At 34.4% G+C, this 16,835-nt stretch overlaps 1 protein-coding gene across 3 annotated transcripts in view; it reads right to left on the bottom strand.

Annotated features, from left to right (window-relative positions):
- Naa15 (N-alpha-acetyltransferase 15, NatA auxiliary subunit) overlaps positions 1-16,835 on the bottom strand; it is a 94,869-nt gene that overhangs the window by 14,160 nt on the left and 63,874 nt on the right. For all 3 annotated transcript variants that reach the window (XM_048812078.1, XM_015479050.2, XM_048812080.1), the window contains 7 exons: positions 16,305-16,474; positions 14,913-15,065; positions 14,225-14,353; positions 12,709-12,922; positions 7,134-7,327; positions 3,274-3,382; positions 549-647 (listed from right to left, as the gene is read on the bottom strand). In XM_048812078.1, the coding sequence (XP_048668035.1) occupies positions 549-647; positions 3,274-3,382; positions 7,134-7,327; positions 12,709-12,922; positions 14,225-14,353; positions 14,913-15,065; positions 16,305-16,474 (1,068 nt within the window). The remainder of the gene's footprint in view (positions 1-548; positions 648-3,273; positions 3,383-7,133; positions 7,328-12,708; positions 12,923-14,224; positions 14,354-14,912; positions 15,066-16,304; positions 16,475-16,835) is intronic.

Genomic DNA, 16,835 nt, shown 5'->3' with positions numbered 1-16,835 from the left:
GGGGGGGGGGGGGACCTACTTTTGGGTTTATAAAATTCCATGGTTCTATTTCACACTAAAATGAATGTACTGATCTGACTGTCAAAATATTTCAAGGGCACAGATGATCATGTTTGAAGTAACAAAACAATCTATGACTTAATTGTGCTAAGGAAACCTAATTCTTACAAATTGAAGTCTTTAAGAGATAATAAGGAGAAAACTAATCAATTTAAAAGAGAACCTTCAATTTTAAAACAATTTAGTAAGGTACTTTATATAATGAAATATAATTTAACACTTCAACTTATGTGACTTTTTTTTTTTTTAAACAACCAAAATGAGTCTCAAATACCTGGGCTAAAAAACAATGTCCAAATCAGATAACATCTGTAGCTCTAAAATAAATGCCTTTATTACGAAGAAAAGTGCCCTGCTTTCCCCTCAGCTAACTTAATATACAAAAGTTTTTAAATGACTGAATTTATGATAATCTTATACAGATTACTTACACAGAAAATATCAACTACTATAATCAAATATTTTAGTAATGGAAAATAAAAACATACCAGTACTAAAGAGTCGAATCATACACTCATGAAGCCAGGGATGACTAGAATCAATAGCAAATGCCCTTTTTACTGATTGTAGCATCAAAAGAAATTTTTCTGTAAAAAGAAAAAGATATGTTTTAGAAACATCTGATAAATTGCCTCCTGTGGGGAGCCAAGACCTTACAAACTGAAAAAATGAATTCAGACTCCATCACAACTGAACTGACTAAAGCAAACAATTTTTCTTCAATTAGCAACATATTTTTCATATAATATTAAGAAAAAGGTTTTACAAAATAGAGAAAACCGTCACAGCATTTAGAAATATTTGAATTAATGCCATACAAACAAAGAAAGAAAATTTGAAGCTATTTCCTAATTTTCTTTAATCAAAATAAAGAAATGTATGTACGTCCTTCTTTTGATCTATTAATTTATTAATGATTCACCTTCTACCTGACTATTCCTTTCCTTTCCTTTCCTGATTTCTCTGCCACCTCTATAGGTTAGAGATCACCTTGGTTATATTTTCAGTCAATTTCTAATTTTTCCCTATGAGGTGCCCATTCTCAACTTCTATCTTTCCCAAGCTTCAGTAGCCTTTCCACCTATTAAATGGAAATCTTCACTTGAATACTCAGCCTACTTTCATGTCGTCTTTATAATCATTTTTTTGTAGAGACTTCTTTAATTGGTACCATTTCCCAAAGTACAAAACTCCAAGTTCTTCTGACAATTCTTTTTCCGTTCCCCACAATACTCAGGAAGCTTAAAACACAGCCCTGCTCTGTCATTACACATTTCACACTACTACAGTGGATTCCAAATATTGGTTCCTTTTCTGAGGTCAGCACGCAGCCAAGAAACTGTGTGAGGGCTTTAGATTATCCCTCCCCACTTTAAGCAGAGCAGCTTTTGTACTTTATATTTTGGAGTTCCATCTGATAACCCCCGGCTTTTTTTTTTTTTTGGTACCAGGGGTTGAACTCAGAGGTGCTTAACCCCTGAACCACATCCCCAGCCCTTTTTAATTTAGAGATAGGGTCTCATTAAGTTGCTTACGGCCTTGCTAAGTTGCTGAGACTATCCTCAAACTTGTTATCCTCCTGCCTTAGCCTCCTGAGTTGCTGGAATAATATGCATACTCCACTGTGCTCAGCACATCTAAGAACATTTATAAAGAGGAGAGCTGTATTAAATGTTAAAAGTTTGAATATTGCTATTTATTAAATTTATGTTCTAATTTATAATCACTATGAAAAATAGAAAATATAGTAAAAAACATATTTGGAAAATCAAAATTTTTATCAAGAGACCATATCTATTATCTTTTGATTTCTTCTCTGTTTCTTCCAATCAATAGTAAGTTTTCTATATCCTATTTCAAAACTGTATTATGCCTGGGCAAATGGCACATGCCTGCAATCCCAACAACTCAGCGAGACCCTGTCTCAAAATAAAATATAAAAAGAGCTGGGGATGTGACTCAGCGGTTAAACACCCCTGAGTTCAATCCTCAGGACAAAAAAAAAAAATCTGTTATCATGTAGCAACTTTTCCCCAAGAACTTAATTAAAAAAAATAAAATTAAATGTCTAATAAATTGCCCAGGCTGGCCTCCAATTTCTGGGTTCAAGTGATCCTCTTGTGCCAGCCTTCCAAGTAGCAGGGACATAAAAAGGCATACCCTGTCAAGCCTGGCTTTTCAACAATTTACTTTTCTGATATAACAACCTCCTGTCTTCATTAATAAAAGTTCTTCTTCAAAATGCATCACCTTGAGATAAATTTAATTGCCGCAGTCTGGCTAGGCACAAAATCACGAGCCACTCAAGCAGGAACAAACTTTATTTTTTGAAACTGCCGCCAATGTTCTGTACGCCCCGGGAAGAGAACCCCCAGAGGAAGTTCTTCCTCCGGAACTCTCTCCTACTGTACTTCCCCAACCAATGGGAACTCTCCAGGAGTCCTGTAGCAGGCCAAGGTGAACAGCAGGAGTCCAATATCCATATGAATGCAAATCTTAACATAATCATATCATCTCAATGGCTAGCTGGCGTCACCTTTCAACCAAAAATGCCATGCATCATATACTTGGCTGACTCTTAGCATTTAATAGCTTCTTCCAATGGAGTTTTTAATGAAGCAGTTGGATTACATCAATTCTGTACAATAAAACCCTATTATCTACTGTATATAGTCTCAGCATTCTGAGTCTAAAAACCAGGACCCTTATCTTTTACCTTGCTCCAAAGCTATATAGACAACATCAACATATTCATACACTCCTGGGTTTTCTTAATGGGTACTCTTCCCTTCTATGTATCTTTCACTTTGAACACGATTCATCCTTCAAGATCCAACCCAAAATATCTTCTATTTATAACAATAGCTAATAACAGGTAACATTTATTTGATGCTTACTATGGGATAAACACTATTCTGAGCATTATATACAATAGCTGATTTTACCCAATCATCAGCTATTTCACTGAACCACATATTTGACCTTAAACCTAGTTTATCTATATTATCTATTGTTGATTTTAATGTCTTCGTAATGGTAACTATATCATTGTCATTCCCCACAACATCCTGCACATGGATGGCATTTCTGTAAGGATGCTACAATCATTTGTCCAAAAAAAGCCTACAAAGGTAAAGCTATCTGAAGTGTCTCTCTATACCTAAGAAAAACAGTGATCAGTTTTATCAGGGCCACAACAAGGTAAATGCCTACCTTTCCTAAAGTAAATTTCAAAGGCAAAAAGATGAGTTTCTATCTTGTTCTTCACCAAGTTCTTCAATGGTGTTAAGAATTTAATAGCTTCTTCCAATGGAGTTTCAACCTAACAAAAATAAAAGATATTATACAAATGTAAAAAAAGATTCTTGGAGAATGAGACTTTATTCTGTTAAAAATATGGGGGTGGGGGGAGAACCTCACTTACCAATCACCCAGAAATATACGGTCATATTTTAACTTCCCATAATCTAAACAAAGGAGATTCTGAACTCTACAACTGTGTGTGTGTGTGAGTACTAGGGATCAAACCCAGGGTCTCACGCATGCTAGCAAAGTATTCTACTTTAACTCTAGAACTCTTGCTGATTTTTAACTACAGATGTCATATTATCTCTGGATAGAAACTATCAAAAAATAAGTGGATAGGGCTGGGGTTGTAGCTCAGCGGTAGAGCGTTTGCCTAGCACGGGCGGGACCCAGGTTCCATCCTCAGCACCACATAAAAATAAAGGCATTGTGTTGTGTCCACCTACACATAAAAAAATAAATATTAAAAAAAAAGAAGTGGATAAAATAGAAGAACAACCAGGGAAAAACAACAGCCAAAAGAAAAAAGACAATGGATGTAAAATAGCATCAAAAGAAAAGGAGTATGAAGAAAATTGTCAGCAACATTACAGAATAAGTAAATGTTCTTTATAATCAAGATATTCAGAAGAGTATACTATCCATGCTGTCTTGCTTTGTTTTACTACAAATTCTATAGAAAAATCACTTTATTTACATGCCATACTAATGGAGATGAAATCTAAAGACTTTATACAATTCTGCCCCTACCATCCATTACTAATCACATAAATGCCATGTTCATGTAATCATTACTAAGCAGGTGTAATATTTACCCCATGATCATGCTACTGTTATATTCCCAGACTGAGTATAAAGACAAGTTAATTCCTGCACACTGGGGTGGGATGGAGAACAATGTCATATTTATCAGACTAAATTCTTCTCTCAAAGAAGCAGTAACAATTTACTCTCAATGGAAAATGGATTTGCCATTATCTATCCAACAGGCTTCTGCCAATAGAATATCTGTGGTTTTACCAATATAAGTTCTCACCAAGGAAATTACTCCACAGAATTAAAACAAATTTAGCAATAAAGTAATCTCTCTGGGATTCACCCTGGCTTTTCATGTAGAGCAGTCAGCCTTATAGGACAGTAAGGCTATCCATTAAAACCCCAGCTACCATTGCTGAATGGTGTTATTTTGAAGGATACGTGTTCCAAACCAGAAACAAACTTTATATATGGAACTGTCTCTCTAATAACTACAGAGTCCAGAACCAAAGGGTAGAAGAGAAAATGTGGTCCTTATACATGTGCTTTTCTCGCACAGTTTTAAATATTTCGCTTCTTGTTCCCATGATACTATATTCTATTGGGTTTCAATTTGTGAAACACAGGGAAGAAAATGTTTCTTCCCTGGAAAGGCAAAGAATGAAAACTGAAAATGCCAATCAGTTCTAACAAATTTTTCATGTACGTGGGGGTACAGTCTGAACTGAGGGCCAGTATGTTAACCAGGATCATTTACTCTCAGGGTGATAGAACTACTATTAAAAATAGAAAACAGAGGCTAGGGTTGTGGCTCAGTGGTAGCACACTTGCCTGGCATTGGGTTCGAGTCTCGGCACCACAAACAAATAAAGGTCCATCAACAACTTTAAAATATTAAAAAAAAAAAAAAAAGATGAAAAACAACAAGGAACAGAGGAAGGTAAATCTATACAAGCATCAGTATGTAGTAAAATCAAGCAATTGAGAGGGAGAAAACAAATTATGTCTGTAATTCTAATAAATAAGAACATATGTCTCCAAAGGAGACCTGGCTGGGGTCTGTTGTTCCCACATACAGTCTCAGTTTCTGTGCGTCTTTCACAGGGAAGATTTCATCAGGTCAAATTTAATTGTTTAAATATACATACCCAATCACAACAAAACTATATTCCATCTTTAAACACACATATTAAGTACAGGGTTATACATAAATGAAAACATACAAACAAGAATGAGCTTCTAAAATTGGTGCTTAAGAGGAAAAACAGTAGTCAAAAGATTAAAAAAAGAAAAAAAAAGGGCAGGGGCTGTAGTTCAGTGGTAGAAAGCTTGCCTAGCACTGGGTTTGATCCTCAAGTAAAATAAAGGCATTCTGTCCATCTACAACTACAAAAAAATTTTTTTAAAAAGATAAAAAATAATATTAGTTGCATATGTGTATGAAAACAGTGTCTTTAAGTACCAAAAATCACAATCACTATAGGAAGACTGCTGCACATAAGAACTGAGACAGATTTAACGAACAGCAGTTGTGCCTTCCTCCTGTTCAACTATGGTCCCATGTTCACTGAGTCAAATATTGGATAGAGTTGCAAATGTTATGCATATTGTTCTATGTCACTCTTTGAAAAAAAATAATAATTAAATAAATAAATAATACTGCACGCAGTTGCAAAGACTTAAATTCACCAAAGACTACAGTGTACTTGATTGGCAATTTAGGACATCTTTTGCAAAGACACTCTTCATCATATACAATTTTTAAATTTACAAAGTGACTTGAAATCCCATGTCAAGACATGTTGTACAGTAGTCTCTATTCACTACTCTCACAGCATAGCAACAAAATGTTTAAAATGATTAAACTCTACAAAGGAAGATGTAAAAAGGAACATAAGATGGGTAGTACATGAGAGAATTCAGAAATACCAACTACTGAGCTGGGGTTGTGGCTCAGCGGTAGAGCATTTGCCTAGTACAAGTGAGGCCCTGGGTTCGATCCTCAGCACCACATAAAACTCATTAACTAAATCCCTTCTCAATTCTTCCTTTCTTCTTTTTAAATGATATTTCTGCTGGGCTGGGGTGATGGCTCAGCAGTAGAATGCTCACCTAGCACGTGCAAAGTGCTGGGTTCAATCCTCAGCACCACATAAAAATAAATAAAACAAAGGTACTGTGTCCAATTACAACTAAAATAATAAATAAATAAATAGGTAGATAGATGAATGAATGAATAATATAGCTGCTAACATAAAAATGCTTTCATTTTATTTTATATGTTATCATGAACCGGTGACACAATTTGCCGCATGTAACAATACTGAAATATAGGACCAGATAAAAAAAGCTAAACCCAGATACAGCAAGCAATTTTTAAAATAGCCTACAATGCCACTCCTTGTTATGATAGCTTAGAGTAATCTGACACTGCTACCACAATGGGGTATGGATGCTATTAGGCTAATTTTCTCCAAAATGCCTGTTCTATGTGCATAACAGGCAAGAATACACTCCTTCCAAACAAAGCCATCAAAAACATATTCTATAGGTATTTTGTTCTGACATGCCTAGATACAAAAAAACTTTCATTTTACCACTTGTAAAGACCCTAGATGCTCTACATATATATTTTCTCACGTCCTAGTAAGGACTTATTGCCATTTTACAGATGAGAATACCATCAGAAAGATTTGATGAAGTATCCAAGGGCACACAGAAGTATAAGAGCTGATATCTGGACCCAGATCACAATGACTCAAAAGTGATAACTTTTTCCACCATACCAACCACACTAATTACTCTGGACCTAGGTTCATTATTTCAAGTTTTAAAAATGAAATATGATTTTTAAAATATATATACATATATTTATTAATGAGAGAAAGTTAAAAAATGAGCATGATTTTTGTCTCTAATATTGATAACATTGGGCAAATAAGACAGTATAAAAGTGACAACAGCTGGCCATCAAATTTCACTCAATTGTGAAAAAATCTATTACTAATTACCTTAGCCAGTTTCTCTGGGATAAGTTCTTCTTTTGGCCCTCCAATTTCCTCATCATCATCATCCTTCTTCTTTTTCTGATTTCTCTGCTGCTTTTCTTTTTCTGCATTTTTTTTCTCCTCTTCTATCTGGGCTTTTTTTTGAGCTCTTCTTTGTTTGTTACGTAGCTTCTTTAGCTCTTTATCAGACATGTTCGCTATAGGCAGTAAGTGTTAATGAAATTAAAAGCATGTTAATCAGACTAATAATTATCAACCTATACTTTTTACTATTCCCAAACTCCTATAAAAGAATGCAACACATGTAAATGTGCCTACATACACCTAGCCTTTTTATGGTTCCACGTAATATAGCAAAAACAGGTAACCTCTTCGGAATTTTTTTTTTTTAACTACATGGGTTATACATATAAACATGCAACAAGGCAAAGCACACCAGTTCCTCCAGCAATAATAAACTATTTGCAATTCTTGAACATAAAAGAGTTGTTGCAGCTATCTCTATGGCTTTATTATATTGTACTCTGCTATATTATACTCTGCTTTGTATTATACTTCATATATTCTGTTCATCACAATATCTTATACATTGTCTCTTTATAGATGTGGGCTCCTTGGGGACGAGATGCCACTTTACTCATACTCTATATATTCTCAAGGCCTAGCAGCAAGTTGAGCATACAGAAAACACTCAAAAGATTTGTTAAGACAGAATAAATGAATAACTTTATGATAACTTAAATTTTTACACTGAAAATTCATAATCTCTCTACAGGTACAAAGTTCAGAATGTCTCAAAGGAATAATAAAACACGGACAAATAAATATAGTAAAGTGAAAAATGTATATTGTTTAGATTTCATGCAACAAATGTGAAAACTACATGCTCAGTGTTTATTTGGTTAACACTTGTTAATACTGAAAAATTTCATTCCAAAAGATACTACACTGATTTCAAATTATGCCTACAAAATTCTTTCCTTCAAAATGCAGAGGCTATGGGACTGGGGTTGTGGCTCACTGGTAGAGCACTTGCCTTGCATGGGTGAGGCACTGGGTTCGATTCTCAGCACTACATATAAATAAATAAAATAAAGGAACATCAACAACTAATAAATTCTTTTTTAAAAATTTTTTTAAATGCAGAGCCTATTTCCTTCCCCTCACTTGGACATAGGTTTTACAATAATGATTCACTTATAAGAAGAATGTACTAGAAATGAAGGTATGTAATAACCTAAGATTAAAAAAAAAAAAAAAAGCATTGTAAATCTTCCTTGTTTGTGCATCACTCCAAGGAAGCCAGCTGCCATGTGGTAAGTAAGCCCAATCTACCTTATAGAAAGACACAGTGGCCAAGAACTGAAGACTACAAGAGTAAGCTAGGCTGGGAGCAGGTCTTCCAACCCAACTCAATCCTTAACTGCTCTGGCTAACATCTTGACTTCAATCTCCTTAATATTAGACCCTGATTCTTCAGAGCCATATGGCTAATGTGACTTCTGAATTCCTGAACCACAGAAACTGTCAGATGATAACCATGCCATATAAAATTTTTGACTAATGTATTTTGCAGCATTAGATAACCAAAGAGGATGCTGGTATGCAGAAGTAGAACAGTGCTATAACAAAAACCTAAAATGTGATAATAACTTTGGAACCAGGAAGCAGGGAAAAGTGGACTTAAATGAACTTCAATGAAAGTTTGAAGAGTTTTAGCCTATTAATAGAAGTCAGCGTTGAGGGGACTGCAGATAAAGATTTAAAGTGTAAGTGGCAAAAAGTTTAGCAAATGTTGTAAAATAAACTGATGATCCAGCTAAGGTGATTTTTCAGGCAAAGTGTTAAATTGTAGCACCTGATTACAGTTCTGCTTAGAGTAAAATGCAAGATAAGAAAGCAACTAATGGAAGAATCAGGGATTTGCCGGTTTTGAAAATTTTCATAAAAATCTCTTCAGAAATGGCTAAAAAGCAAAGATCAAATCCAAGTCATTGTCAGGAAAACACATGCCAAGAGAGAAAGTCAAAATATTGGCTATAAAATCTTTTAAGACCCAGAACTCAGAAAGTGGGTGCCTTAGAATAATAGTCAACCTGAAGAAAGTTCTCCAAAAAGTTTTTAAGGCATGACTCAACAGGAACCTCTCAATCAAACAAAACTTGTAAGGAACTTGAAGATGCAAGGTATATGTGGATTCCAATAAAATTCACAAAAAGAGCTTTAATGGTCTTAAGAAAATTCCATAGACAGAAGCATACCAAAATTTGGTTGAAAAAAATAAAGAGTACAAAATCACACTGGCCTTTACAAACCCAAAATTATAAGGGCAGGAAGCAAATGGAAAAAATATTCAGTTGCAAACAATGTCACCTTTCAAGCAAAAGCAAGGATGACTAAGAAGGTGGAACCAAGAACACAGAGAGCAAGAGTTATATCCAAGAGCCATAGAAAATCAGTCCTCCGTCTTTAGTCTAATCAAGAAACTATTGATCTGTGCCCAGCTGGACTTGAGAATTGACATGAAACAGTAAATTCTGTGGGCCTTTTAAGAATGTGCACCATGGGAGTCCTGTGACTGTCCCAACATTTTGTACCAGGTATATAGCTGGTGATAACTGTCTCTTTAGTTCACAGAATTACATGTCAAGAACTATATTTGAAAAGCTATAGTAGAAAAGCTACATCAGCACTCTTACCTGATTCCTATGATAACATTCTAGATTTTAAACTAATGCTGCAATGGGATAACACTTCTAATGGCATTGGGAGGACTAACTATATTTTGCATATATATAATATATTCACAAATTCTTTAACAAGCACAGGTTAAACTTGGTGACTCCCTGTCAACCAATTAGGGTGTAAAGGAAGTAACAAGATGAAAACAGAATGTTTTAAAGGTACTGTGGCTTCATGCTCTTCATTCTCTTGTGATGCTACCACCTCTTGAGGAACTCTAGAAACCTATGGAGAGACTACAAGACTAAAGAATGCCAACAACCCTGGGAGTGAGCTACCTAGGAAATGTACCTTTCTTTCAGTCCTAGTCAAGTCTTCATGAGACTGCAGGCGCAGCCCAACTTTTAGCTATAACTTCATAAGAGACCCTAAGCTAGAACCATTTAGATGCTTCTGAATTCCTGACTCACAGAAACAATTAAGATGCTAGATTTGGAGATAGATTTATTATCCAGCAATAAATAATATGCAACCACCAATAATAATTACATACCTATTGCTCTTTTTCCTGGTAAAAAAAACATCCCTTAATAGTAAAAAAGGAATATTTCAAACAAGCAGCAAAAAATTACTTTCTGGAAACACAAGATTATGACCATATAAGAGCTGTCTTTTCAATGATGTATAGAATAACTGCAACAAGGGCAGTGGTGCGTGCCTATAATCCCAGCAGCTTGGAAGGCTGAGGTAGGAGTATCTCAAGTTCAAAGGCAGTCTCAGCAACTTAGGTCCTAAGCAACTCAGTGAGACCCTGTCTCAAAATAATAATTTTTTTTTTTTTTTTAAAGGCTAGCGGGGCTGGGGATGTGGCTCAAGCGGTAGCACGCTCGCCTGGCATGCGTGCAGCCCAGGTTCGATCCTCAGCACCACATACAAAACAAAGATGTTGTGTTCGCCGAAAAACTAAAAAATAAATATTAAAAAAAATTCTCTCCCCCCCCCTCCCTTTAAAAAAAAAAAAAGGCTAGGGATTTAGTGGTTAGGTGCCCCTGGGGTTCAGTACCGGGCCCCAAAAATTTAAAAACTAAAACCAAAAGTAACTGCTATACCACTTGGATCCTTGCTACATGCTACCATACATAATGTAATATTCTCATGGATTAGAGTGTAAAATGTTTCTGTAGGTTCTGCATCTGCACTGCATGCAGAATCACCCAACCTCAAAACAAAAAATATTTGGGGGAGAAATTCTGTTGGTATTAAACATGTTCAGACATTTTTTTCTCACCAGTATTCCCTAAACAATACAACCATTTATATAGCACTTACAACATAGTAGGTATTATAAGCAATCTATAGATGATTTAAAGTGTATTGATAGATATGCATAGTAGGTTAACTGCAAATACTGTGCCATTTTATAAAATGGACTTGAGCATCTATTGATTTCGGTATCCAAAGAGGGTCCTGCAAACAATCCTCTGAGGGTACTGCAGGATGACTGCATGAGAAAACAGAGGTTTCAGTTTTGAAAAATGACAACATGGAGCAATATAAAAGGCAGAGCAAAAATTTAAATCTACTGACTCTGAAGTTAAGTTTTTTCTATTATGCTATACCAAGGGTCAGCAAACTTTTTCTGCCATGGGCAAGATGTTAAGTATTTCCAGCATTACAAGTCATAGGTGTTATTGTTTGCATCTGCAATAGCCCTGCAAAAGTCCGTGTTTTAGACGATGCAGCAAATTTCAGAGGTGTTAATGATGGGATCCTGAGGGATGTACCTCATCAGTAGATTAACTACTGGATGGGATCTATAATCAGGTGGGGTATGGCTGGAGAAAGTAGGTCACCAGGGGACATTAGGACTATATCTATCCCTGCCCTCTTCCTCTGTCTCCTACACTTTCCCTTCTTTCTGGTTGCCATGAGCTGAGCAACTTTCCTTTGCCACACTCATCTGCCATGATGTTCTGTCTCATGATGGCCCCTGAGCAACAGAGTTGGCCAACTATGGACTGAGACCTTTGAAACTGAACCAAAATAAACCTTTTCTTCTCTAAAATTTTTTTTGGGGTGGGGGTGGTAACCTGGGATTGAACTCAGGGGCATGCGATCTGAGCCACATCCCCAGCACTATTTTGTATTTTATTTAGAGACAAGGTCTCACCGAGTTGCTTAGCGCCTCACTTTTGCTGAGGCTGGCTTTGAACTTGAGATCCTCTTTCCTTAGTCTCCCAAGCTGCTGGGATTACAGGCATGCACCACCATGTCCAGCTAAAAAAAACACTTTTTAATAATCAAAACAAGACTGCAACATGAATTTGAACTATTCTTTATTATCTGCTTTTTAAAAATAACTTTATTTTATTTATTTTTATATGGTGCTGAGGATCAAATCCAGGGCCTCACACGTGCTAGGCAAGCGCTCTACCACTGAGCCATACCCCAGCCCCTATTATCTGCTTTTTATCTGCAGTGGCAGATAATAAAGAATAATGGTCTCAGTAGGTTAATTATAAATTACTATTAAAAAGAGGAATTACACTAACAGCCAACACTAACAGAGTCCCACACTAATTATGTAGTTAGAAATTTATAGTACTATAAAGTAATTAGCTGGGTAAAACAGATATTAAATGTGAAATTAAAACTTAAATGTTAAAGACTATTTATAATTAAATCCCTACTTATTTTGAAAGTAAGCAGTATTTATCTTCTATTGCTTAGAGAAATTCACAAAATATCTATTGTTCTCTAACTGTGTAAAACATATTCCCAGAAGATGTTCAATAAAAAGCTGAGAAAAAACTATATTACTCAAGACACAAATAAATACACACACACACACACACACACACCAGAGCCAATAAAAAGAAGTCTTTGAATGTTATACCTGTGTCAGCTTCATGCTCCTTATTTTCATCTGTAAGGGGGTTGTCATGAAGCTTCAAATAGATCTCTATAGCAATTCTTGCTGCCTTGAAGTAAAACGGATGCTGTCGAAGTACATCTTCTAGTTTTAATAAGTCCACATATGATCTAAGGGTAATCTTCCTCATACAGTATGTATGAAAGTCAAACTGGTCGTCAGTGATTTCTATAAAATGCTAACAAAATTACCTTTTTATTATTACACTGAAGTATTGCAATGTCTAAGAAAACTATAAAGTCAAAGCCTTGGAATTACTTGTTTCTTTGGAATGAAAACTTAAGTCAAAAATATACAAAAAATTACAACCATTCAATATAAATATTTTGCATAAATAAAATATTTTACATATCAAATAAGCAAATATAGTTGGTCATCACCTAGCAAAGGATATGATATACAGCAAGCACTGATAACTGCTGAATAAAAGAAAAGCACAATGCTTTTATTTACACACACACACACACAATTTATTCCTGCCTTAATCAGATTTAAGTAAAGTCATTCTGACAAACCAACCATAACTGATTAATATGAAAGATGGGGGCTGGGGCTGTAGCTCAGTGGAAGAGTGCTTGCCTAGCATGTGTGAGGCACTGGGTTCGATCCTTAGCACCACATATAAATAAACAAATAAAATAATGGCATTCTGTCCATCTACAACTACAAAAAAAATTTTTAAAAAGATGTAACTAAAAATATGATTATGTATATATATATATATATAATGGTTCAGTACAGTAGACTCTCATTAGACAATTTAGAACAATCTGTAAAGGATTATTATATGTAGCATTTGGTAAAAATACTCTTTTCTGAGGGTATAAATCTGAACCCTATGTAGTTTAATGCTGGTATATAGGAGATAAATCAGCTAGCTAGTAAGCCAGACAATCATCAACTTCCACCTTTCAACCAAGCAATGGGATTCTGTGCTTGACAATATTATAAATGTGAATTATATAAACTATTTTTATCTGTGAAAAACACACATAAAAACAAAACCTATTACTAGTGATAGAAATGAATCTAAAGTGAAGAAGACTAAGAAAACAAAGACTTTGTCAAAAAATAAAGAACTGCACATGCTACAGACGTATTGTAAAAGGGTTGTGAAGCTTGGATATTATCAAGAATATACTGCTGGCCATCACAAATCAACCCCACAAAAAACGGGATTCTAGGATTAGTTAATGAACTATTATGTACTACTGAAGCAGCAGCAGCAATTCCAAAGATAGATTAAAAACAAAACCTAAAAACAGCTAAGATACAATAACATAAAATTTTTAAAAAAGAGTTCTTACAAGAAAAATACCATACACAAGTTAGCTAAAAACAAAGCATATAATTCTTCTATTACAAAAACTGAAAACAGTGAATTACCTATTATGAATTATAAATAGAAGAGGAAAAAAACTAGATTTCCCAAAAAAGCTTTCAATGTCTGACAGAATAAAAAGATAAATAAGGTACTTACTCTCTCAATTTCATGACATTTCTTAAGTGCTTCACCAAATTTATTCATTGCTTTATATGCCTGGGCACATTCTGTCTGGAACCACATGCATTGCATTTCATTCAAATTCTCAACTGCTGATGTTCCTTCCTACATGAAAAATCACACATATCAAGACCATTTCTTACCAAATACACCATTCATCACAAGATTTAAAAAGGAAAAAGATAATCAACTGATATGAGTTCTTTCAAAACAATTTGCTGGATCTATACTCAAAATCTCAGGGTAAAAAGGAATAGTTCATATGTGAAAGAAAATGAAATTACTTTTTAATCACTAAAAATAATAGATTTTCAAATGATTAAATAAAAGGTTTACGTTAATTGTGCAGCAGAGATTAGCATAAGAAAAAGAACACCAGTACACAGCAAATATTCAATAGATACTAATTCTCTTAACCCCTAAAAAGTTTCTCTAGATATATACTAATATAAACCAGAATTTAAAAATCCATCATACAACTATGTAAAAAGAAAATGTTTTATACTGACATTGTTTTAAATGTCTTCTAATATAATAATCTAATTAAAATCTGGACTATTTTGCTGATGAAAATATTAAAAACAAAATTTATAAAGGAGACAGTATGAATATAAACTGGCTCAAGTCCTCTTTATTCATAAATAAGAACATAAGTTGTACAAACCCTTGTAAACTTTGAGCACATTTCTTCAGCCTCTTTAATCAGATTGGCTTTTAGCATATACTTTGCACACTTAGAGTTGATGAATCTATCTGCTGTGTCCAAGGCCTGAGCTTCATCCATCCACCTTGCAGCTTCTTTAATATTTCCAGCATGCTTACAAGGTACAAAAGCAAAATAAACCAATAAGTACACTCATTTTACTGTGCAGGTAATTTGTTACCTGTTAATAAGTAATGAAAATAAACAAATGAAGGGAAAAAAAAAGATTTTCACAGCTCAAAAGATGCTATTCAATATACAAGCATGTTTTCCTCTATAATCTAAGTTCCAGTATCTTTCTGGCCATCTAAAATGCATGCTCTCTGACAGAGAGTCTGGTTTTAACTATTTTATTTACTGTTAGTCCCATTATATATATAGATCCTAGCACATAGCAATACTCAAAAATAGCTGTCAAAATCTAAGAATAAATATTAATAAAAGTCTTTAAACCAAATAAAAATTTATATATACCAACTTAAAAGTCCTAAGATGGAAATTAATAGCCAATTTCCACAACAAAGAAACCACAGATAAGCATTATTGTTTAGAACATTAATGGACATTCTCCCAATGATCCTGATTCTAATCCACCCAGCCAGTCCATTTGGCAAAGCCACAAAACCTGATGAACAAAACCTGGGCTTTAAAAGGGTTAGAAATACCATGTAATGGCAGAGTGCTTGCCTAGAGTGTGTAAGACCCTGTATTTGATTTCTAATACTGCCTACCCCCACCAAAATAGCAATTTACAATTAATTACTTAATTTCCTGCTAAATAAACTATTAGTTTATAACCACTCTCAAAAACTTTGATTTATGAAATTGTATTTGCAATAGAAAGAAGAACCAACTTTAAGGTGCTAATCATAATAAGACTGAAAATTCATAAGCAGAGCCCAGAAGGCAAATCAGAAAAGATAATATGTAGAATTCATAATAAAATCTTCACTGTTTCACTTCATTTATACATACCGAGGGGTGACCATAATTAACAGTTACTGTAATCACATACTTTATTAGCAAATAAAATTACCCTTGGATTACATATACTTTTAATCCCCCAAACCAAGAGAATAAACCAGATATGTGTGAATGAGAAATATATATACGCACACATATGTAGTACATACCTATAAAATACATATGAATGGCCTTATGTATGTATATGTATATAGACATAGATGAAGGATCAAAAAAGCATGGCCACATTATAAACATAATCAGACTAAGAAATAGACTTCTTATTCCATGTTTTGTATGATGTCATTTTTCTTACATTTAGAATCTATAAAATACAGAAAAAATTATGACTAATATCATTACCTTAAAGGAAAAAGGAAAGATTTTTACCTTATAGATTTTAGCTTTCACAAGAAAAAGTTCTATCAATGTAGGTGTACTTTCAATAGCAGTATTTATGTATTCCAGAGCAATAGATGGCTGACCAATTTTGTCATAATGTTGTGCCAAGTAGTACTGGACCCAAAGTAATGTAGTTGGTGGTTCCTCCTTTCCATCATCTTTAAAAAGTGAGGAATAGGGGAAGAGAATTCAAATGATTAGGTATTACACATGTTAAGAGTGCCCCCCTCAAAATGGTCCCTATATAAATAAGGAAAGAAGTTTGAAAGTAGTTTGTGTACAAAACTACATCATGGTATATAAAATCTTTGGAAGGGATCATGTTTTCTGTTCTACATCCTCACAATATTTTAGCACAATGCTTTGCATTTAAGAACTTTTCATAACAAATAAGGCTAATAAGATTAATCATATAACTAACTGCCTTAAGAAAGAAAAAAAAAAGAGTGAAGGGAGACAAAATTGTACTAGAACTAGAGAATGCAATGATCAGGATGCTCTTTTAAGGCAGGGTGGGGG

Source organism: Marmota marmota, unplaced genomic scaffold (assembly GCF_001458135.2).
Source record: "Marmota marmota marmota unplaced genomic scaffold, marMar, whole genome shotgun sequence".
Classification (NCBI taxonomy): Eukaryota; Metazoa; Chordata; class Mammalia; order Rodentia; family Sciuridae; genus Marmota; species Marmota marmota.
Note: the sequence above shows the minus strand (reverse complement) of the source record. Positions and strands in the feature narration are given on the sequence as shown.